Here is a 20531-nt window from a genome sequence, read left to right as displayed (position 1 = left end):
CCACCACTCCGTTTCATTCTACAAAGATAGAAATCGTATAGATTATTGAATGAACTTACATTAACTCGATTAATGTACTTACATTAACTCTTCTCTATTACTTGCAATGATTGCGTACAGCGAGTATGGCGATGTGTACTTGTGGAAATCCATAGCATGAATGAAGTATTTACTACTAGTCGGCCCGATTATACAGACGTTACGAATGCGAGAGTATCCCCACTACACCACTTGATTCTGAAACAAAACAAATCGTATAGAATATCGGAAGTGTGAGTGATATAATTATGTACTTACATTAACTCATCTCTATTACTTGCAGTGAGTGCGTGCAGCGAGTATTGCGATGCGTACTCATGGAAATTCATAGCATGAATGAACTATTTACTGTCAGTCCGTCCGATTATATAGCGTCACGAGGGCGGGAGTATCCCCCACTACACCACTTGATTCTGAAACAAAACAAATCGTATAGAATATCGAAAGTTTGAGTGATATAATTATGTACTTACATTAACTCATCTCTATTACTTGCAGTGAGTGCGTACAGCGAGTATTGCGATGTGTATTTGTGGAAATGCATAGCCAGAATGAACTATTTACTGTCAGTCCGTCCGATTATATAGCGTCACGAGGGCGGGAGTATCCCCCACTACACCACTTGATTCTGCAACAATTCAAATCGTATAGGATATGAAAGAATGAGTGATATAATTATGTACTTACATTAACTCATCTCTATTACTTGCAGAGAGTGCATACTGCGAGAAATTCGATAATCACTAATCGAAATATGAAAGAAAACTGTGTAGTAACACTCATATTCAATTAGAAGTTCGAATTTGGTGTCGTCACACGTAGCTAAAGAGCGCAATTCAAAAAGTGATGTCTAAATGTATTTATTTTAGTGTCATGTGCACCTTCACTCATTACTAGTCCTGTGTTCTTCATTATTTCCATTTCCTATTTCGTTTCTTTATTTTAGAAAGCCTTTTCCTAATGGAATAATTTTTTATAACTTTATTTAAAAAAAAAAAAACGTAATATGGAAAGAAAATGTATGTATATTTATTAATTAGGAAAAATAAAATTCTGAATTTAATTTAATTTAAATTTGAAGAAAAAATAAAAAATAATAAATTCTTGATCCTATTCTAAACAAATATTTTTTTCTCATAAAGCGCGACAGAAGGACCACTTATTTTTTATAGATTTATATAACTTTAATATAACCTAATATAACTTCATTAATATAACCTAATGAAAATTGCACGATAGTTCATTTTAATTCGTCTTATATATTACTTATCGCTTTATAAATAAGAATTTTCAAGTATCCGAGTATTAGTTTGTACTATTGATTATGTAGAATTGTTTTGTATTTTAGTAATGTAATATATAATATATAACTATTCACTAATTTACTAATCACTTTTTTAACTGAAATAATTGTTAATATTAACTTGAATATTACTGCAACTTCTCTGTTTATTTTAGTTATTTGAATTTATCGATAGTTAGAACCAATTGCGACCCATTCGTCTTTCGCCACATGGCGCTATCTATGCTGTAAAAATCCTCGTCGACCAATCACAATTGTACAATTATAACTTAGTCATTTATCATAATTTTTATTTAAATTTCAAAGGTATGAAGCTTTTATTTTGGGATTTAAAGAAATTTTTCCTCTTGTAAAATACTTAAGATATGTTTCAAGTGCACGCGAATATATATATGTAATTTCTTAAAAATTTATTTAGAATATTTAAAATATTGACATATAACACTAGTCGATTCTGATTGGACTGTATGTGTTTTGATGCTTGTATCGTCCAATCGGCATTCAGTGGAGCAAATCTTCTCTACGTCATGATTTTTTATGTCGAAATCAATTTCACATGTACGTACGTGTCAGTTGTTTAGTTTATTAGAAAGATATAGTTTTTTAATATTAAATTGAGAATGTATGATTTATATACTTTGTATATTTAAGTATTTAATATTTACAACGTTCGCGTATTATTTTAATTATTAATTATTTGATTTTTCATAAAGGAATATGAAGAAATTTTTGATCATAGTTGCTACTTTGCACCTTTGTATTTTTGTACAATCAACAGAGATAGATCCAAAATATCTCAAATGTTTAGGTAAGTTTTTATGTCTTTTTCCAAATTATTAGTAAATATGAAATTTTATAGTTATTAATACATTGATGTATTAAATAGTTTGTAGAGCCACTATGGATGAACTAAAAACTGAATTAGGAAAGATCGACCCTTCAATAGAGATAGATATTGGAAATTATAGGATGGATGCTAAAGGAAATAGTATTACAAAGAAAGTAAGTCTTTATTTGAATATATATTCAAAATATATATCAACAGATCCAAAGATTTAACAGAGTATTATTATTTGAAGGTATCTAAGGCACGTTCTGAAATCCATATTTCTGAAACTATTGATGAAATTTGTGAGAAAATGTCGGATTATGTGAGAGCGACATATAAAACAAATGGTCAATTAACAATCTTAAATCTTATGAGTTCTTCTGGTGTTATGAATCCGGAAATGAGTAAAGTCGATTTAATTCAAGATAATGATTTAAATAAGAGCCTGAAATATTATGTTAGTACATTGATTCAAATCTCTAATGTTTTTGAACGCAACAATTTTCTGAATCATGATTTTCATTTTAGTGCGAAGGTATAGTAGAAGAATTTGAAGAACCTATAATCTCTTTGTTTAGTAAAGGAGATACTATTATCAGAAGAAAATTATGTACGGATATTGCAAAGATTTGCGATTCAGAAGACTTTCTTAACGAAGATGGTATAAATAACGACGAAGATAACAAGATAGAAATAAATGATGAATTATGATCTCTATGTAATACTTGAAAAGATTATATGAATATATTTTTTATATAAATGTATACATATACATATATATGAATTGTTTCATACGTTTCATTATTTTTTACAGTTAATAGCATTAGTGTTCCTGTATCTAATACGTATATTGTACAAATAATTCTATATTATATCTCTAGATAAAAATATATAATATAACTAAGCACATACGAATCTTGAGGTGTTTCGAAAATTTGCCGATAGGGGCGCTGTCATTACAGGAAAATTGAGTCGACGCTCTTGATTAGTAGTTAATGGTGTTCGTACCCAAGTTCCCGTGCGTGCTTGTTTCGTCTTCGTTCGCCGCCATTATTACGAAGACGTGAGAGGTTGGTTTTGTTCATTTTCGCGTTACCGTGTAATTTTATCGTAATAATATCACAAATGAAGATGGTAGACAAGATAGAAATGAGTCTCGACGATATTATCAAGCAAAATAAAGGAACAAGAGCACGAGGAGGCGGCGGTAGACGAGGTAGAGGTGTTGGTGGCTCGCCTCGTAGGGGAGCTCGAAGAGCCCAAAGAGTTGGCGGCGGCGTCATGCGAGGACGCAGTCGTGGTGGCATCACAAGAAGTACTCTACCATATACAAGAGTAAGTGATGAAAAATTTCCTCAATTACATTTCATTAGAATTCGAACATAATCGATTATATATTTATCTATATAAATTATATATATGGATATATATATATATATATATATATATAAATACATTTAACTTGTCACATGCTTTTCGTACCTATTCTCTTCTACTTCCGTTTTTGTGAACTAAATTTATTTGTATTACATGTGTACATATTTTTTTGTCGACCTTTTCTATGTATTCCTTCAACTAGGATAATTATTTTTCAAAACAAGTTCATTCTATCAATATTCTCTTATTTTCTATAATTTAAGCTTAATTTTAATAATTTAAATCTCATTCTTTTTTTATATATATTCTCTTCATAAAAGTACAAAAAGTTGATTGTACTTAACAAATATTTCTAAATTATTAGAGATTTTATTTTGAAATATAAGATGTGAATTATAGAATCAGATGTATGTAACTACGATGACTATATCCTGATACTTGATTCTTCGATATGTAGTGAATAAAACATTTGATATTTTAATAGGGTGACGTAAACAGCGCATGGAAACATGACATGTTTGATGGAGTAAAAAAGGTTGGCAGAGGTGCAATAGGCAGTGCAGGTGTTACCAAATTACTTGTATCTAATCTTGACTTTGGAGTATCAGATTCTGATATTCAGGTAACACATGGAGATATTATATTTAATTTTTAGAGAAGGATAGATGTTATATAAATTTATAGAAATAAATAGTTTGAATATATGTATTTGTAATACATTATTAGGAATTATTCAGCGAATTTGGACCTCTAAAATCGGCAGCTGTACATTATGATAGATCGGGTCGATCATTAGGTTCTGCAGATGTTATATTTGAAAGAAGAGCAGATGCTATTAAAGCAATGAAACAGTATAATGGCGTACCACTTGATGGTATGTAAGTTCCTGCAGGAGTATTTCATAATTTGTTGTTGAATAACTTTAGATATTAAATTTTTATCTCTTATATGAAACTAACAGGTCGTGAAATGAATATACAAGTTGCCACATCTGAAATACCAGTCCCAGCAGTGCGTGGAGGCTCAAGACTTAGTGGCAATAGTTATGCACAAAGAACTCAATCTCGTTTTAGAGGTAATCGTGGTTCAGGATCTGTAAGAGGTAATCTATTAATATTGTTTATAAATTTGGTATCTCTAATTAATCTATCCAAATTTTCTTATTGTTTTATTTCAAAGATAAATTTTTTTTTATGATCGAATAAAATTATAGGTCGTGGTGCAAGACGTGGTGGTAGAGGAGGAAGTCGACAAGCTACAAAAACTCCTACTGCTGAAGAATTAGATGCAGAATTGGAGGCTTATGTCAAGGAAGTAAAGTAACAAAGCCATAAATTCTTGGCAACCTCTTAAAAGTTTTGTTCTTGTCTGATCTAACACAATACATTGTGTTTTCCTTATTTCCGTAAGATATACATATGAAACTAAGTGTAATTATACCATTAGAAAACGAAGTGTTATATGCAATTTCATTTTGAATGGATCTTTTTTTTTATTTCTGACGTTTCCTTCAGAAATTGGCATACAATTTTTAGGGGGACTCAAATATGATTTATAGGAGTTAACAGATTTTTTTATGACACATTAAAAGGAAAAAAAAGAAAAAAAAAGAAAAAAAAAATATTAAAAAGTTATGATATGCTGTAAAGACTGTATGCAATTTGTATGTACTACTACCGTGCGTGTGTGCTCATCAGTATCTGAAAAATACAAACAAATTCATCTTTAACAGTTGTTGTTTATCAAAGTACAGAATGTGCTTCTAGCCCCGAATCTAATTAATTTTAAAGAATTGTCATTATGACCTTAGCGAATCCTTTACTATTTTGTGAGATATTTTTAAATTATGAGAATAATAATGTTTGTTAATGATATTATATTTTTGTAATATGTGTTTCAAGTATTGTTCTCAATCATTGATATATATGTATATATCATATATGTGTATATATATATGTATATATATATATACACACACACATAACCACTATGCGTAGATGATACCTGATAGTGGAGTAAAGCTGTGATATATGTTAACTAGTCAAATCATATTAACGTTATGATTATTTAACTATGCAGTATTAGGCATGTAATATAATGTATTATGACTTTATATTGACACAGCAAAGGAACCGCAATGCAGCTATGCAAGACTGAAGAAAAGAAACTGACGATCAGTAATTAAATAAAAAATGAATAATATTCTCTCAATAATTTAATTCTTCTTGCTTACCTAAAATATAATCCTTTCAAGTATATCCTGTTTCTGTTTTATATACATATCTTGTTTTTATTTAGTACTCGATAATCAAGGGTGCACGAAGAATTATCTTTGCAAGCATGATTTGATACCGTTAAAAAGTTATAAAGGTTAAAAAAAAAATTCCTAATTTCATGTATGGAGAACAATTCATTTTATTTAAATAATCACACGATTTGTCATTTTGTACATATGTAAAAATATTTACTAATAGAGGCCACAGAGAGGGCCTAACGACTGTTAAACTCAGCCCACAATTGCAGAGATCACTACAGAATTGTACTTGCTTTTTCATATAATTTAGGAAGTCATCACGCACTGACTCTATAAATTAATTTTCTAAATGCTTAATAATAAGATCAGTCGAGTTTAGATAATAAATTTTTTACTATGCAATAATAATAATTGTGTACAATACGAGGCATCTTTAGCACACCAGTGTTTTTAAATTATAAAAAAGATAAAAGGGGAGACTGATTTTCTCTTATAATCTTTTAAGCGTTCTTTTTTTATCTTTCAACATCTTTTTCTTTTCGGCTGTTAGTTTTTTATCACCTGCGTGCTTTTTTGGCAGGGGCCCTCCGACTTCAGAGGAAGTGCAGCTTTCCAGACCTGCTTTACTGCCTTTTCCACCGCCCTAGAAGTATTACTATGATTACTATTACAAGTCTTTAAGGTAAATCTACAACAAATACAATATAGTAGTTTATAATTATTACAATAACATTTTACCTGTGCATGTATTTCTGTCATCATCTTTGCTCTTTCAGAATAATCATCATACCTCTCTAATAATAATTTACCAGCCTCTTCATTCAATGCAGATTCGGCATTTGGCACTATCAATAAACATTTTACTGTCTATAAAGAAAATTAAAATTCAAACAGTTTATTAATATTAATTTATTGAATTATAATACTAATATATCATTTCTATGTAGATATATTATTTTACCAATAATATATGTTGAATTCCGAGGTCTGATTTCCAGTCCTTCTTCAACGTATTAACACATATTTCTCCATTTTTCGCAACATTAGGGTGAAAAATTTTTGTAAGAAAAAATGCTTTTGGTGGTCCTTGAGGGAAGTCTTTACCAAGAGCTAATTTAACTCTGAAAAACCCACCGGCATACGGTGTTCCAGCTAGAATATAGGAAGATTATTGAACATTTCGCTCATTCCAAAGTTACCTAAAGAAAAAGTAATGGTAGAATTTTTTTTTATTATGTATTATCTAATCGCTATCATCTTTGTACTTATTCTTTCTATCTTTTAAAATGGATAGAATTTCTTCATCCTTCTTTATCCGATCAATCAGACTAAAATTCAAATTTATCTTGAATGATACAGAGAATATACAAAATATAAGTTACAATATAGAATTGCATAAAAATGACATTCAAGCAAGGTTATGGTCGAATAAAAGCGTATCTTTTTTTTTTTAGAAAATGTAATCATACAATCTCTATGATTGTTCCATCGGTTGTAATAAAACAATATTGAACTCACAAGGACCCTCGATGATAGCTTGAATGTCTGTGACATCTTCCTCGTTCAAAATAACGCGTATGCCCTCGGGTGGTTGAGTCGTTAGCTCGGTCATTTCTTTTGCCACACGGCGTATTATTTGTGGCGAGAGATTTTCAACATTTGATATCTATGAGGGAAAAAGAAAAACATATATATATATAAATAAGAAAGAAAGAAAAAAATAAAAAAAAAACGTTATCTATTTTTCGCGGCGAAGTGTCATTCTAACGAGTATATACGGTAGGTACAATCCAGAAGGTAAACAAAGCCTCTGTCAGACGATAGAAACTTTTTTATGAAGGAAAAACAATTAGATACTCACTGAACTCACAGCAGCCATATCCTGTTGTAAATTTTTTTATTATTTTTTCCTATAATTTTCGACTAAATGCGTTTTAGTCGCGCGTATTTCAGATAGAACACAGGAATATCTTTAACGTCACAGCACCAGCAGCACGGCATCGCCTGCAATAAGCAACATTTTGAACTGATAGCCAATCGCGTGCGAGTCTCTTACCACGTACATAATCTCGAAACCAAAAGTCGATTCTCTCGGAGCGCTTTCGTGTTTTTTCGCCAAGTAAAAAAAGCCTCTTTCATCCTCTAATGTGAGAGTTTAATATCTCTTTGATCGTTTTCTTCATATAAATTAATATCAACAACAACAACAACAACAATAAAAAATAAATATAAGGAATTGATCTTATCGTAGCCGGTATGTGACAGACCTTTTTTTTTATACGCTTCTCGTCTCGTAGTCACTGATCAGAAAAATCTTTTTCTTTTAGATCTTGAAATACCGCCGTGCTTTGCGTTCCGCCGTCTTCTTCTCGCTGTTAACGTATATACGCAGCCTTTTTTCAACTCAACAAGAACTAAATTTAAATACATACTCTCTGCTCGCTTTCTTTTTTTGGACACGATGCCAGACAACGCGAGCTCCGAAAAGGTAAGGCTTTTTTTCTCTCGATATATTATATTATTTTATTCTCTCAAAAGAAATTTTCCCTTTAGGGAGCGCACTTCTTTGAAAGTGCCTGAACAATCTCACTGATTATTAAAAGATTTTTTCTCCTTCTTCTTTTTCCTCTTCCAAGTTCATCGGTTTATATTTTCTTTTTAGGAGAAGCATATGAAGCAGTTGAAGAGAAAAATGGAGTGCTGGCGCGAAGTTGTTCTTCCATTAAACTCTATTTTGTTATGGGAAAGACCTTGGTATCCTGCATTGATTCTCGGTCTTACTACAACTGCATTTTGGTAAGTTTCTAGCTTTATATAGATCATGCTATTTGTTTTTAGAATAATTTTCAGAAGAATAATTCTCTTTTACTGTCATTTTATATTCATGATTTTAGTATGATTTGGATGTTGGAACCAGCATTACTCACATTAATATCTTTATCTTTGCTTGTATTGGCTCTTGTCGATTACTTTGTCCCAACTATCATTTCTATTTTTTGTACGGCTGATAGTTGGACAGGACAAAAAGAAAAGAAATTAAATGAAATTTGTCATAATCTATCTGAGGCAATTCTTCAATTACAAAGTTTATGGATATCCATTGTTACTATGCGTAACAGTCGTCCTAACTTCGTAAGTTCTTGTCAATAAATATATTCATATGAATAATTTATGAAAAGGTTTATGTAAAATATTTTTTCTTACAGTATTATGGAATAATTATCATCTTTCTGGTGCTTTTTGCATGGCTTGGAAATACAATCAATAATCTTCTTTTATCTTATATAGCAGGTAAATATTTTCCAAGGTATTTCATCTGTGATATTTATACAAATTTTTTATGTGATCAATGACTTTTTATAGTTAATGCTATCTTACTTACCCCGGGATTCAAATACAAGGGAAGAGCGCGATCCGCTGTGAAATATATTCACAATTATTTAATTCAAGAAAAATTATCATAAAACATTGGTCTCTGTGCATGTATTATTTATTCTTCATTCTCTTCATACACTTCGTTTGATGCAATTAAATTAGTGTTATTTATAATGTACATGCTATCTAATACTATATCGCAATGGTTTATACACATTTAACATTACTTTTTAAAGGAGAAACCAAAGCTCTCTGCTTTCTAAAATATTATAATGGACACTTTCCATTTATTGATACAAATTAATATTAAGTGACTGAAAGTAACATAAATGGAAAATATCCTATATATATGACAGTGTTGTTTATTTTTTTTTTTTTTATACAGTATTGTATTGTGATCTGTTCAAAACACTTTATTTTATAACACATCTAGATGTAAAAGTTTGTTCAATACCTCTTATGGTAATAAAACAATTATTATACCTTCTTTTAATGTTAGCTTGTAAGTTTCACATTAAATTAAGTCAATTTCTTCTAATTATAATTATCCATATTTTTTTATTTGTATTTACCTGAAATACTCTGTTTTATGTGAAATTGTTTCTTTGTAATTAATTTTACATGCATAATCGTGCCTTACTAAAAATATTCGTTACTATGACATTAAGAGATTTACAATTTTAATAATTATATATATATATATATATATATATATATATATATAAAACTGAAGTATTTGATCTCAGCATGTGATATACTACGAAATTGATAATTGTCATACGAACATTAAGTAAGGCATAATTTGCGTGTAAAAATACTTCCTCAATATTTAAAACATTTTTTCTGGATAATTGAACATTTTTTCATGAATATATTAAAATTTAATTTAAAAATAAAAGAAGTGTTCGTCCATTTATATAAAAAATATATTTTTATTTTCTCAATATTTAAATTGTACACACATGATGAGATAGATATTAGTAATTTTTTAATAACAAATTTGATATATTTTGCTTTAATAATCATTATGTACGTGTGTTTATATATGAACACATTTACGTACATACACATTATTCAATGTTTATTATTTTCTCCTATTCATTAAAGATGGCGCTGATCATGTAAAGTCAAAGTATTTATTTGCATGTACATTTTTATCTTGGTATGTTTCGTTATTTATGCGTTGATCCTTGACAGAAACATGATATAAACAGAATTTAAATGTGATAAAGAGTTTTAATTAGTCATGCAAGTTACTTTGATTTCTTTAACAGTACTTATATCGATGTGTGTAGTAAGAAAAGTTTGGCGAATTCTTTGGAATTAGATTATTATTTAAACGTTCATAAAGATATCAACGTTCACTTTCATTCTTATTAATATAATTTTTTACGTGTATATATATATATATATATATATATATATATATATGTTTATATATATATTATATATAAAAACAAAAAACAAAAATGGATATAATAATAAAATTAAATGAGCAAACAGCAGGCAGGGATAAAATTATCAGGTAAGTAAAATATTACTATTTATTTGTTTATATATATAATGAAGTAGTAATAAGAAATTATACAAATAAGATTAATAATCAAAATATATATAGTTATCATTTTATTAAAGAGATATAATAATTATATCTTACAGATTGTTGCAATATGGAAGTAGAGCTTGCTGGTATTACGCACAAAATGTAAACAGCACAAGACAATCTTCCGACGTTCTACGTAGTTTGGAATATACTTTTAGTTCTTTCAGAAAATGTAGTTGATTTTGCACAAAATACTCTTTATCATTGATCTATACATTGCTTTTACCTTTTGTTTTATTTTACAGTACTACGTTTTGGAAGATGCTTGGATAGCTTTTATTCAGCTTTATCAACAATGAAATATCCAGATTTAATTGTAAGAATTATGTTGACATTATCGAAAATTGCAAATGCTTTGTTTCTTTTAGCAGATCATATTATTTGGATAGGCCGTGTAGGAATCTTTCGTATTGATATAGAAAAGTGGAGTAAAGTTGCTAATAAATATTGGTTAATGAATATTACATTAAATTTAGCTAGAGATGTCTATGAAATTGTTAAAATTTTAGAACAAGAAAAGTTCTATTCATCTAGGAGAACTTCTATGGTACCTAAATGTAAATCAGGAAATCATTATGATGCATTATTATGTTTCAAAGACCATAAAGATGTTGTTATGGATACTGTTAAAAATGGATGTGATCTATTTATTCCATTAACAGCATTAGGCTATACCAAGTTAACACCTGGAATTATAGGTATCTGTGGATTGATCTCTTCTATGGTAGGAATTTATACATTAGTTCATCCATTATATAAATTAAAGCCATCATAATCATAATACAATACTTACATGAAATGTAAATTGTAAAGTGTATCATATAATTATATTATTCTTGTTATAATTTTATTAAAAAGTTTTGGAAATAGATTTATTAAATAATTCAGTTTATAGGTTTAATTGATATAATGTTTTCTATAATTTTATTCTTCCTTAATTATTTTTTATAGTTTACTGTTTATAATTAGGAGATTAATGATTTGTTTTTCTTGTACTGAATGTAAGAATAATATGAAATAGTTTTGGATTACTTTGTAATATATATTGATAACATATGTATATACAAACATATGTAAATATACACACACATGTATATTTGCATTTATTTCAAATAAGATATTTTTTATAAATGATGCATGTTAATGTATAGTTTGATATAATGCAACAAATTTTTTATCCAGAATTATTTTCAATAAAACATTATAAAGCTAATAATACTTTTAATTTTATATAAATTTGGTAAATACTACATAACTGTTACCCAAATAACAGGATATAATTAAAATAGAAAAATAAAAAAGTATTTTCTTTTATCAGGTTTATTTATGAATTAAGTATTGATTTGTTATAGACTTACATTTATATATATTCTTGATTAGAAAAATATGAATATTTAAACAAAATATAAAAATCTTTAAGCAGTACTTTCATTAAGAATAGGAGCTGTTCCTTCTTGAATAAGTAATTCATATTTATTGGAGTAAAACATCAACAAGATACCCCATATTCCACAAATAAAAGCCCATACTGCAGTAATAGCAGTACTTTGAGAAATTGGTAATATAGCTGTAATACAAATTTAATTCTTTAATAGAACATTTAATAATTGATTAAATCAAATCATAGATGATATAATTGGAATAATATTTTATAGGCAGAATTTGTAAAATTTATGATTTACTTACGAATTGATTGATAAAATGTAAGAAACAGATACCAAATCAATGCAGTCATACCAGAAACTGCACTAATAAATCCTACAACATTTAAGTTACGCAATGTAACTCTAGTATGCCATCTATCTAAACTTTCTTTGCCCTTTACCCAATGCAAGTGGAAACAAACTCCAGCAAGTATACCTAAGAATTATATAGAATTTTTTTTATATAGGATAAATAACAATATATATATTATTATATATTATAATTAATTGTTATAATTAGATATACTAAAAGAAGAAAAGTCTTTACCATATTTTCTTTAATTTAGCGTATGTGTGAAGGATCTACTTTTTTTTTATTTTTCATTGTTATTGTTGCTATTATTATTATAAAAAAACATCATGAATTAAGGAAATAAATTTGACTAACCTGATAAAACAGACCAAAATCCAACTTCATGATTTCCATAACCAACGAATAGTACAAAAAATGCAATTATACCAAAAAGCATTCCTTTAGCACTTATAATAAGATGTATTAAAATGTCTCGAGACATGTTTTTTATTGTTCCGAGATATGAATGTGTTTGTATTGGTCCAAAATAATGTAGCAGACGGCGTGAGCTCTATCAGTTGCATGCTTTCTTCAGTGAAGAACACACACGAACTCAAGTCAATTTGCATGATGCACATGCATAATCAATCCAACGAAACAAATTATCTGCACTATCTGAAATGCTTCGTTTCTTTTGGCAGATCATATTATTTTAATAAGTTATATATTATACATAAAAAGAAAAGGCAATTTTTAATAAATATTACTTAATGGATATTATATTAAGATATGTTTATGAAGTCATGAAAACTTTCGAATAAGAAAAAAATTCAATTCGTTTAGGGGAATCTCTATGATATAAAAATATAGATAGTATGATGCGTTTTTCCGTTTTAAAGATCACAAAAACATTGTTACGGATATAATTAAAAATAGATGAGATTTATTTATTTCATTGATAGCATTACGTACTATACCGAGTTAACGCCTAGGTTTATAGGTACTGCGTATTAATCTCTTCCATGAATTTATACGTTACTTTATTTATTGTATAAATTAATTCTATCATGATGATAATGCAATATTTACATGCTATGTAAGTTATACAGTCTATTATATAATCGTATCATTCTTTATTATTTTATTAAACAATTTTTATTAAACATGAAAACAGATTTGCCAGATAATTGATTTTATAGGTTAGTTTAATTTATTTGTTAGTAATTATAAACAGTATTAATAAAATTATACATTGTAAGATATCAATTTTTTTTAATTTTTTTTTATTTTTATTTTTATTATTATTTTTTACATTAAAAAATAATATGAAATAATTTTATATTGATATATATACACATACATACATACATACATCGTGTGTGTGTGTTATACAAAAAAGGAATCGAAATAAATAGCAGATGCAACAAGTGAGATAACAGGAAATGCAACAAGTGATAAAAAACGATGGATATAGTATAATTATTACGTAATATATATATGATTTTTTGAAGATTCAGAAATTATCATTGTGGAAGATAAAACCTTATGATAAGAATCAGGAGCATTATTGATTGATAAGTATTGATTGTATATGACGACATATTGTCTTATTTTATCAATTTGAAATTCCCTCCATTTGTTGTAGAGAAATGGGGAAGCAGTCTGCTCGTTGGAATCATTCGCTGTCGAGAAGCAGTAACTCTTGGAACAAGTAAGTCCATTTTCTTGATTTATTTTATATGATTTCTTTATTTTATTAAGATATTATTTATTTCTTTAAACTTTGTAAGTAGTTTAGCATTCGAAAGTTTTATAAGTGAATGATTGTTTAGAAAAATGAATTGTCATAGTTAAGACGATACGATAGAAAAACATAATGAGAAAAAGTACGTGTAAGAAAGAATGAGAGAGGAATAAAAATAGAAAGAAAGAAAAAGAGAGAAAAAAATATAATTTTGTTATGAAAATTTAAAAGATAATTAATTTTTAAATAGTTTTATAAGCTTTATACGACATATTTTATTTCGTTTCATCAGTTTAAAATTCCCACCATTTAGTGAAGGAAGAGGGAGGAAGCATGCTCATTGGAATCACTTGTTTTCGAGAAGCAGAAATCGTTTGAATACGCGAACAACTAGTTATTAGTCTTTATTTTAAATATATATTTCTTAATACTCCGTAAACGATTATGTAATATTCGAAATATTTATACAAAATTGAATGTTCGAAGAAATACATTTTCATAATAAATAAAGACGAGGTGTGTATGAAAAGAAGAAAGACGAGAGAGAGGGAAGAAATAGAAAGAAAAAGGAGGAAGAGGAAGAAAACAATAGGTTTGTATTTTCTTTTTTGTTTACATTCAACGGTCTATCGTATACAAGAACAGGATTTAGCTTCAGTAAGTAGTGTACACGTAACGAGTGAGGAAGGTGGACAGATATGAGACGTAATACGACAAATTCTGCTTCGCCAAAAAGAAGAAAATATCACGTAGCAAGGATATTCTGCAGTATATACGCAAGTATTTATTTATTACATTTATATTAAAAAATATTCTATGTATTTTTATATTAATTCGATTTAGAAAATTTTCGTGTTTTTTCTAACATAACCCCGATCTCACAAAATTTCTTTACAAAAATCAGTTTCTTTTTCGTCCATTTTCAATCGTTTCTTTTTCATTAATTCTCTTTCTTTAACATCCGAAAAAAATTCAACATTGTGTAACATAATTAAGCCTCCTGTTCGTCCGTGTGTATCTTGATACATTGAAAGACTACCATGTAAGTACTTTGGCCTTGAGTAACCAAATACTGGAAAGATTTATTATAATGATCATTTAAAGATTTATTATATATAATCATTATTATATTGTACATAATACTGAAAAGATTTATTGTAATTAATTAATAAGTAGTCATTAAATACTTCGTTTGGATGTAGTAGGAGGAGCTAGAACTTTTTCGTCATGTGGATTGAAGTATAATTTTTTGATATATGTGAATAATTCGCTTTGGAAACTAATTTCTTTGGAAGTTTTTGACTTTTCTGTTTCTTCATCTTTTTTTTTAAGTTCTTCTTCTTTATGAATACTCCCTATACAAATAAATAAATATATATATATATATATATATATATATATATATATATATACATGTATACATTATATAATATGATAGATAATTTGTATGTAACGTTTTACACAAATTAGAAATGTTTTTCTTACAGGGATCTTTATAGCTAACTTGATAAATTGTTCTAGTATTATCCAATATTTGTTTATGCACAAGTCTTTCTGCAGCCTCATCAAATTTAGTTGGTATAGAAGCTAAACGTGGATCAATTTGCCAGTCCTCTTCTATACGATCAGCAAAACAATCCGAATGAACGAATCTAATTCCATCAGTAACATACATATTTTATTATAATTAATATATTAATAATATTATTCTATTAGAATATATGTAAAATATTTACGAATGTCGTAATGCTTGTGGTTTTTTTTTGAATTGATGTCTATATTCAGTATTAAATATTCTACATAAATCTGTCATTTTTCATATTTTCTATATTTCTGTTTAAATATAATAAAAATTTATTTCAGGTTAGTTCTTATATTTTGTTATTGGCAAAAGATAATCATGTTTTATTTGTTTAAAATCAAAATTGACGTTTGAAAAATCACATGATTCGGCGGGTATATCGTAACGCCATCTCGTGTTATTTATACTACACTAACATGTATTATTTTCTTACAAATTGTGGGTCTCCGTGAGCAGCAACCTCCTTGTGGTGAGACCTGGTAATTGATATTGCTTGCGTTGTAGAATTTTATATATTTGTAACTATCAACGCAGGTACTGTCAAGCTAATGGCTGCTATTTTTTAATATAAACATTTGAAATTTGAAAAATTTGGAAAATTTGCAAAATTTAGAAAATTTGGAAAATTTGCAAAATTTAGAAAATTTGGAAAATTTGCAAAATTTGATATGTTCTAACTTTCGATTGATTAATAAAACATTGCTATTGAAGCCTGCAATCTCCAAATCTGTTTCTCGAAGAAGGCAATGGTTCTAGATATTGTTGGCGATTTCTCATATTACATAGTCCCAGTCTACTAATAGTATCTTCATATTCTGTTCTATCAGTGAATGGTTCATTCCAGAGAGTGAAGGTTTCTGGAACTGCATATATAATTTTTCGAAATAATTTAGAAACAAGTTAGGTATGACTTAGAAATAAATTTAGATACAACTTACAAATTATTCTTATAAACAAAAAAGGTATATATATAATTATACTATATATACATTTACATATATAACGAATGAAAAATAATAAATATAATGTTTGTCTTACCTGTCAATAGGTTGATAGTTTTAGCAGGTTCAATAGTTGGTCTTTCAATAGCCGAATATCTAAATCTAGTTGGATCTCTGTAAGCATCTCTTAGATCGGTAATAGCTGGTTTGATAGGAGCACCAATAGGAGAATCAACAGCTGCCATAAGTGTTCTATAATGAGCTATAGGTAACTCTGAAATCATTTCATTTAATTTCAATTTTATTTGAATTGAATTGAATTTCATTAAGTTGCATTTAAATTTTATTTTATTTTCATTTAGTTTAGATTAGTTAATTTAATTTACTAATTTAATTTATACGTAAAATTAGTTATTGTTTATTATATTTCAATCTTATATATTCATAATTTACCTCGTTTTTCATAATCAATTTCATAAAGACTTTTCATTGTTTCATCATCAGTTTCACAGGTACTGTTCAACAAAGTCGTCGTGAGATTTGCCATTTCATGATTAACTGCAATCAATTCACCTTGAAGTCTTCGTTCTTTATTGGCCAACTGAACGTATCTTGAGAGATTTAGAAAAAAGAAAAATCGAGTTAGATGTGTAAGTTTAGACTTATAAATTTTTATTTACAAATATATATATATATATATATATATATATATATACACATATACATACATATACATATACATACGCACTTCTTTGAGGAATGAACAAGAAAATATTATACCTTTTTTTGTCGGTTTGAAAACCATGAACATCGCATTTGCAATCTTCTTCTTTAGGTCTATGAAGATATAATCGGATACCGGTATCCATAGGAGGTTGTGCAGGTTTAGCAAGAAGTGGTTTAGGATTAGGCCATATAAAATCTTTCTGAGTAATCGTTGTGAAAGTATCCATGATGATATTTGCCATTTTTCATAAAGGAAATTTAATTGAATCTCGATTAGGGAAAGTTACAGAAAAATTCACAAAGAATTTTGGGTCCTAAAATTTGTTGAATCGTTTTATGACAATGATCTGTCAGTAGTATGTGATTTTTCGGGTAAATTAGAGCGCATGATCGTTTGAAAAAACCATATTGTAGTATCCTTCATCATGATAATGCTGGCAAGCGTGATTTTGTATAAAATATAATATAGGATTGCATTTAAAAGAATTTGGATGATATTCGTTGTATTTGAATCGGTTATTATGTCGAAATTCATCATTCTCTTTACTGTTAATTTAAATATATTTTTTTTTTCTAATTAAAGATAATTAGTGCTATCTACCACTATTGTATGTATATATACATATATATGTTTGAAGTTATCGGGTATTTAATTTTAAGAAAGAGTAGGGAGGAAGTAGTTATGTATTTATTGATTCGTTAATTAAAATGTTTTAGAATATTTTTTTTTATAATGTTAGAAATAGCATAGAATAATTCTTGCATATAGATATTTCATAATAATAAGTAATTAGGTACACTGTATATTAGATATTATATTAATACATTAATTATCTTTTAATATTAATTATAGAACATAGAATAATTTTTGAAGATATAAATTTTATAGTCAAGGTAGGGGTGCACTGCTAGATAGATTTTAGTTCAATGCATCTACTGATTAATAAATTAATTGTTGATAGGATTATAAATTCCTTTTATTAATATTAGAAATAGCATAGAATAATTTTAAAATATAAAAATTTCATAATAAAATAGGTAATATCACGTAATACTTTTGAATTGATTTTATTTTCACATATATTTATTGATTGATAAGTTATCAATGTCATTATACTTAATTTATTTTTTCTAATAATAGGGAAATGGTATATCATAATTTTTCAACATAGAAATAATATATAATAATAGTCAATGCACGAATGAGATATCAAATGGAAGTTGTCGACGTGTCGCTGTATTTACGTAAAGCTTGAACATTTCCTGGATTACGAAGATCATGTTCTTTTCCAATCTCACGATCAACATCAATAGAATTTAATTCATAATTTCTTGATTCTATTCCAACACGCTTCTTCTTAGATTTTTGCGAGTATTGTTCCAATTTGTTTGGATCGACTGACGAGCAAAGATGTTCTTGCGGATTGGTAGACGTTAACTTTAGAAGTACCTGATCCTGCGACTGATTGCACGTCTTCTTCTGAACTCGACCTGTCGTCGTGGTGAAAATAGGTCTTGTCGTTTCTTGAATGCATCCGCAATCCAGACGGGTGATCGTCGTCATCGTGCCACACGGTTCCAGACTCTAAAATTAAACGCGGAATTTCGAAGGGAACTCTATCAGAGGGATATATGTCTGAGCTAGGAATTGAAATTAATAAACAGTATATTCGTTTCGAATCAATTATTTTTAAGATTGTATCTAAATATACATCTATATCAGGAGAGACTCACTTTTTAATTGTTGAATTGACTGTTTAATTTTTTAAAATTTTAAAATTTAATGTTTAATTGTTGAAAAAAAAAAAAAAAAAAGAAAAAAAATAGTCAATTTCACGTACCTTTAGATCATCTTTTATTCGATCGCCACCCAAATATGGCTGAAGAAAATTCGAATTTTGTATCCTATTATTATTATTATTATTATTATTATTATTATTATTATTATTATTAATCATGTTATTATTATATTTCAATGATGACAACTCGGTCCTTGGATTTGTACCAAAATAATCGCCGATTAGTTTTCTTATTTCGTGAGAATAATACTTTTCAGTTAGGTCTCGTCTTCTTTGTAATTCTTTAAGTTTTTGTAATTTTCGCATAGCTAGCATTGCTTGGGAAACATTTAGGTTTGGGTAATCGTACATATAACGATGATTACGTCGGAGGAATGCATCGTTTTTTTGCTTGATAGATAAATTCTTCATATCTGGGCTGGTCAGGTAGTCATCCACCTATATCACATAGAAGTTTAATTTAATAATTCTAAGCTTTATGTAGGGTTTTGTCATCTTCATTTTTTTCTTTTCTTTTTTTCTTTTTTAATATTATATGTAACAATCTAAATAAATCTGTAAAGGATATAAATATGAAGCGAGCAATTAATTCGAATTTATTCTTAGATGACGAGAAGACTGACATTTCCGTCCACTTCAATAAGAATCGTTTCTTCCGACGTTTTCTCCTCTGAACGTTTGAGATCATGTTCACTCGAGCACGTGTTAGGCTGATAAATATTCGACGCTGTAGATCTTAAAGGATGAGACTGTAAATCTTGGCTCCAACCAGTGTCCAAGGTAGACGATGCCCTAAGCGAATTTTTTCTTGTATTCTCTCCAATTTTCGTTGACCATCTTGAACAAAAATACATACGTACGTACATACATTCATACATACATACATATATACATACATACATACATGCACATACACACACATGTATGTATGTATAGATAAGTATTAAATGAATCTATTTATTCATACATATATATATATATATATATGTATATATACATATATATTTATAAATTATTTAGAAATTATATATATAATCAGGAAGGGGTTAAAGAAAAAAGTAAATTTACTTGTTAGTCGCGCTGGGACTTCGCAAGCGATTAGTACTCATTGTAATCACTATGATTTATAATTTTTATTTATACATATACGTGCTCATTATTACAAAAAATTTTTTATTATCGGACTATATATGTATACATCTTTCCGTTTTCTGTCAGAATAAAATTTAAAACAAACTTCAGG

General features: G+C 28.0%; 7 protein-coding genes and 2 long non-coding RNA genes across 13 annotated transcripts; 6 read left to right on the top strand and 3 right to left on the bottom strand.

The window, feature by feature from the left end:
• Positions 1–1885: 1885 nt before the first annotated feature.
• Positions 1886–2949, top strand: LOC122633971 (protein seele). Its single transcript, XM_043822477.1, has 4 exons — positions 1886–2150; positions 2229–2344; positions 2422–2628; positions 2700–2949. The coding sequence occupies exons 1-4, from the start codon at positions 2060–2062 to the stop codon at positions 2880–2882; spliced, it is 597 nt and encodes a 198-aa protein (XP_043678412.1). The 5' UTR covers positions 1886–2059; the 3' UTR covers positions 2883–2949.
• A 241-nt stretch (positions 2950–3190) lies between these two features.
• On the top strand, positions 3191–5277 carry LOC122633967 (THO complex subunit 4). Its single transcript, XM_043822472.1, has 5 exons — positions 3191–3506; positions 4033–4170; positions 4275–4422; positions 4510–4650; positions 4762–5277. The coding sequence occupies exons 1-5, from the start codon at positions 3297–3299 to the stop codon at positions 4869–4871; spliced, it is 747 nt and encodes a 248-aa protein (XP_043678407.1). The 5' UTR covers positions 3191–3296; the 3' UTR covers positions 4872–5277.
• Positions 5278–5938: 661 nt separating this feature from the next.
• LOC122633970 (ubiquitin-conjugating enzyme E2 S) lies at positions 5939–7805 on the bottom strand. The gene is made up of 5 exons (XM_043822476.1): positions 7664–7805; positions 7321–7468; positions 6764–6954; positions 6541–6669; positions 5939–6445 (listed from the first exon to the last, which is right to left on the bottom strand). The coding sequence occupies exons 1-5, from the start codon at positions 7679–7681 to the stop codon at positions 6293–6295; spliced, it is 639 nt and encodes a 212-aa protein (XP_043678411.1). The 5' UTR covers positions 7682–7805; the 3' UTR covers positions 5939–6292.
• Positions 7806–7911: 106 nt separating this feature from the next.
• On the top strand, positions 7912–9664 carry LOC122633972 (ADP-ribosylation factor-like protein 6-interacting protein 1). Its single transcript, XM_043822478.1, has 6 exons — positions 7912–8056; positions 8130–8290; positions 8465–8598; positions 8697–8934; positions 9009–9093; positions 9166–9664. Exons 2-6 carry the CDS (start codon positions 8264–8266, stop codon positions 9264–9266), a joined length of 585 nt encoding a protein of 194 aa, XP_043678413.1. The 5' UTR covers positions 7912–8056; positions 8130–8263; the 3' UTR covers positions 9267–9664.
• Positions 9665–10268: 604 nt separating this feature from the next.
• LOC122633969 (peroxisomal membrane protein 11B) lies at positions 10269–11670 on the top strand. Its single transcript, XM_043822475.1, has 3 exons — positions 10269–10702; positions 10837–10952; positions 11026–11670. The coding sequence occupies exons 1-3, from the start codon at positions 10647–10649 to the stop codon at positions 11553–11555; spliced, it is 702 nt and encodes a 233-aa protein (XP_043678410.1). The 5' UTR covers positions 10269–10646; the 3' UTR covers positions 11556–11670.
• Positions 11671–12087: 417 nt separating this feature from the next.
• On the bottom strand, positions 12088–17731 carry LOC122633965. Of its 3 annotated transcripts, XM_043822469.1 has the most exons (8): positions 17544–17731; positions 17217–17374; positions 16861–17037; positions 16256–16298; positions 15726–15892; positions 15428–15595; positions 12467–12640; positions 12088–12347 (listed from the first exon to the last, which is right to left on the bottom strand). In XM_043822469.1, the coding sequence occupies exons 1-8, from the start codon at positions 17729–17731 to the stop codon at positions 12196–12198; spliced, it is 1227 nt and encodes a 408-aa protein (XP_043678404.1). In that variant the 3' UTR covers positions 12088–12195. The 3 variants fall into 3 exon arrangements, with proteins under 3 accessions (XP_043678404.1, XP_043678402.1, XP_043678403.1); XM_043822467.1 differs by lacking the exons at positions 12088–12347; positions 12467–12640 and adding an exon at positions 15002–15312; XM_043822468.1 differs by lacking the exons at positions 12088–12347; positions 12467–12640; positions 16256–16298 and adding an exon at positions 15002–15312 and having other exon boundaries at positions 15726–15857.
• On the top strand, positions 13242–15048 carry LOC122633974. The gene is made up of 3 exons (XR_006328249.1): positions 13242–13592; positions 13896–14207; positions 14554–15048. It is a non-coding gene; the product is annotated as an uncharacterized LOC122633974 (long non-coding RNA).
• LOC122633973 lies at positions 16889–20027 on the top strand. Of its 2 annotated transcripts, none has more exons than XR_006328247.1 (3): positions 16889–17031; positions 17268–17413; positions 19895–20027. It is a non-coding gene; the product is annotated as an uncharacterized LOC122633973 (long non-coding RNA). The 2 variants fall into 2 exon arrangements; XR_006328248.1 differs by lacking the exon at positions 19895–20027 and adding an exon at positions 17599–19240.
• Positions 18700–20511, bottom strand: LOC122633966 (probable serine/threonine-protein kinase DDB_G0278845). 2 transcript variants are annotated; one of them, XM_043822470.1, is made up of 4 exons: positions 20357–20511; positions 19912–20125; positions 19331–19726; positions 18700–19074 (listed from the first exon to the last, which is right to left on the bottom strand). In XM_043822470.1, exons 1-4 carry the CDS (start codon positions 20395–20397, stop codon positions 18700–18702), a joined length of 1026 nt encoding a protein of 341 aa, XP_043678405.1. In that variant the 5' UTR covers positions 20398–20511. The 2 variants fall into 2 exon arrangements, with proteins under 2 accessions (XP_043678405.1, XP_043678406.1); XM_043822471.1 differs by having other exon boundaries at positions 19912–20122.
• Between the last annotated feature and the right edge of the window lie 20 nt (positions 20512–20531).

The sequence above is a fragment of the Vespula pensylvanica genome, chromosome 13 (genome assembly GCF_014466175.1).
Source record: "Vespula pensylvanica isolate Volc-1 chromosome 13, ASM1446617v1, whole genome shotgun sequence".
Taxonomy (NCBI): Eukaryota; Metazoa; Arthropoda; class Insecta; order Hymenoptera; family Vespidae; genus Vespula; species Vespula pensylvanica.
The sequence above is the reverse complement of the archived record's forward strand: the minus strand, read 5'-3'. Positions and strand labels throughout refer to the sequence as shown.

Coding starts and splice junctions, on each gene's coding strand:
- LOC122633971 (XM_043822477.1), top strand. CDS start 2,060: ATGAAGAAATTTTTGATCATAGTTGCTACTTTGCACCTTTGTATTTTT. Junction 2,345..2,421: donor GAAATAGTATTACAAAGAAA/GTAAGTCTTTAT, acceptor TATTATTTGAAG/GTATCTAAGGCACGTTCTGA. Junction 2,629..2,699: donor ATAAGAGCCTGAAATATTAT/GTTAGTACATTG, acceptor TTTTCATTTTAG/TGCGAAGGTATAGTAGAAGA.
- LOC122633967 (XM_043822472.1), top strand. CDS start 3,297: ATGAAGATGGTAGACAAGATAGAAATGAGTCTCGACGATATTATCAAG. Junction 4,171..4,274: donor TATCAGATTCTGATATTCAG/GTAACACATGGA, acceptor ATACATTATTAG/GAATTATTCAGCGAATTTGG. Junction 4,423..4,509: donor TAATGGCGTACCACTTGATG/GTATGTAAGTTC, acceptor TGAAACTAACAG/GTCGTGAAATGAATATACAA.
- LOC122633970 (XM_043822476.1), bottom strand. Junction 6,955..7,320: donor AGCTATCATCGAGGGTCCTT/GTGAGTTCAATA, acceptor CCTATATTCTAG/CTGGAACACCGTATGCCGGT. Junction 6,670..6,763: donor GAATTCAACATATATTATTG/GTAAAATAATAT, acceptor TTTTCTTTATAG/ACAGTAAAATGTTTATTGAT.
- LOC122633972 (XM_043822478.1), top strand. CDS start 8,264: ATGCCAGACAACGCGAGCTCCGAAAAG. Junction 8,599..8,696: donor CTTACTACAACTGCATTTTG/GTAAGTTTCTAG, acceptor TCATGATTTTAG/TATGATTTGGATGTTGGAAC. Junction 9,094..9,165: donor TCTTTTATCTTATATAGCAG/GTAAATATTTTC, acceptor GACTTTTTATAG/TTAATGCTATCTTACTTACC.
- LOC122633969 (XM_043822475.1), top strand. CDS start 10,647: ATGGATATAATAATAAAATTAAATGAGCAAACAGCAGGCAGGGATAAA. Junction 10,703..10,836: donor GGCAGGGATAAAATTATCAG/GTAAGTAAAATA, acceptor TATATCTTACAG/ATTGTTGCAATATGGAAGTA. Junction 10,953..11,025: donor TTTTAGTTCTTTCAGAAAAT/GTAGTTGATTTT, acceptor TTTATTTTACAG/TACTACGTTTTGGAAGATGC.
- LOC122633965 (XM_043822469.1), bottom strand. CDS start 17,731: ATGGCAAATATCATCATGGATACTTTCACAACGATTACTCAGAAAGAT. Junction 15,893..16,255: donor CTCACGGAGACCCACAATTT/GTAAGAAAATAA, acceptor TGATGGAATTAG/ATTCGTTCATTCGGATTGTT. Junction 12,641..15,427: donor TCCTACTACATCCAAACGAA/GTATTTAATGAC, acceptor TATAATTCTTAG/GTATACTTGCTGGAGTTTGT.
- LOC122633966 (XM_043822470.1), bottom strand. CDS start 20,397: ATGAGTACTAATCGCTTGCGAAGTCCCAGCGCGACTAACAA. Junction 19,727..19,911: donor TTATTGAAGTGGACGGAAAT/GTCAGTCTTCTC, acceptor TATGTGATATAG/GTGGATGACTACCTGACCAG. Junction 19,075..19,330: donor GAATAAAAGATGATCTAAAG/GTACGTGAAATT, acceptor GTTTAATTTTAG/AGTCTGGAACCGTGTGGCAC.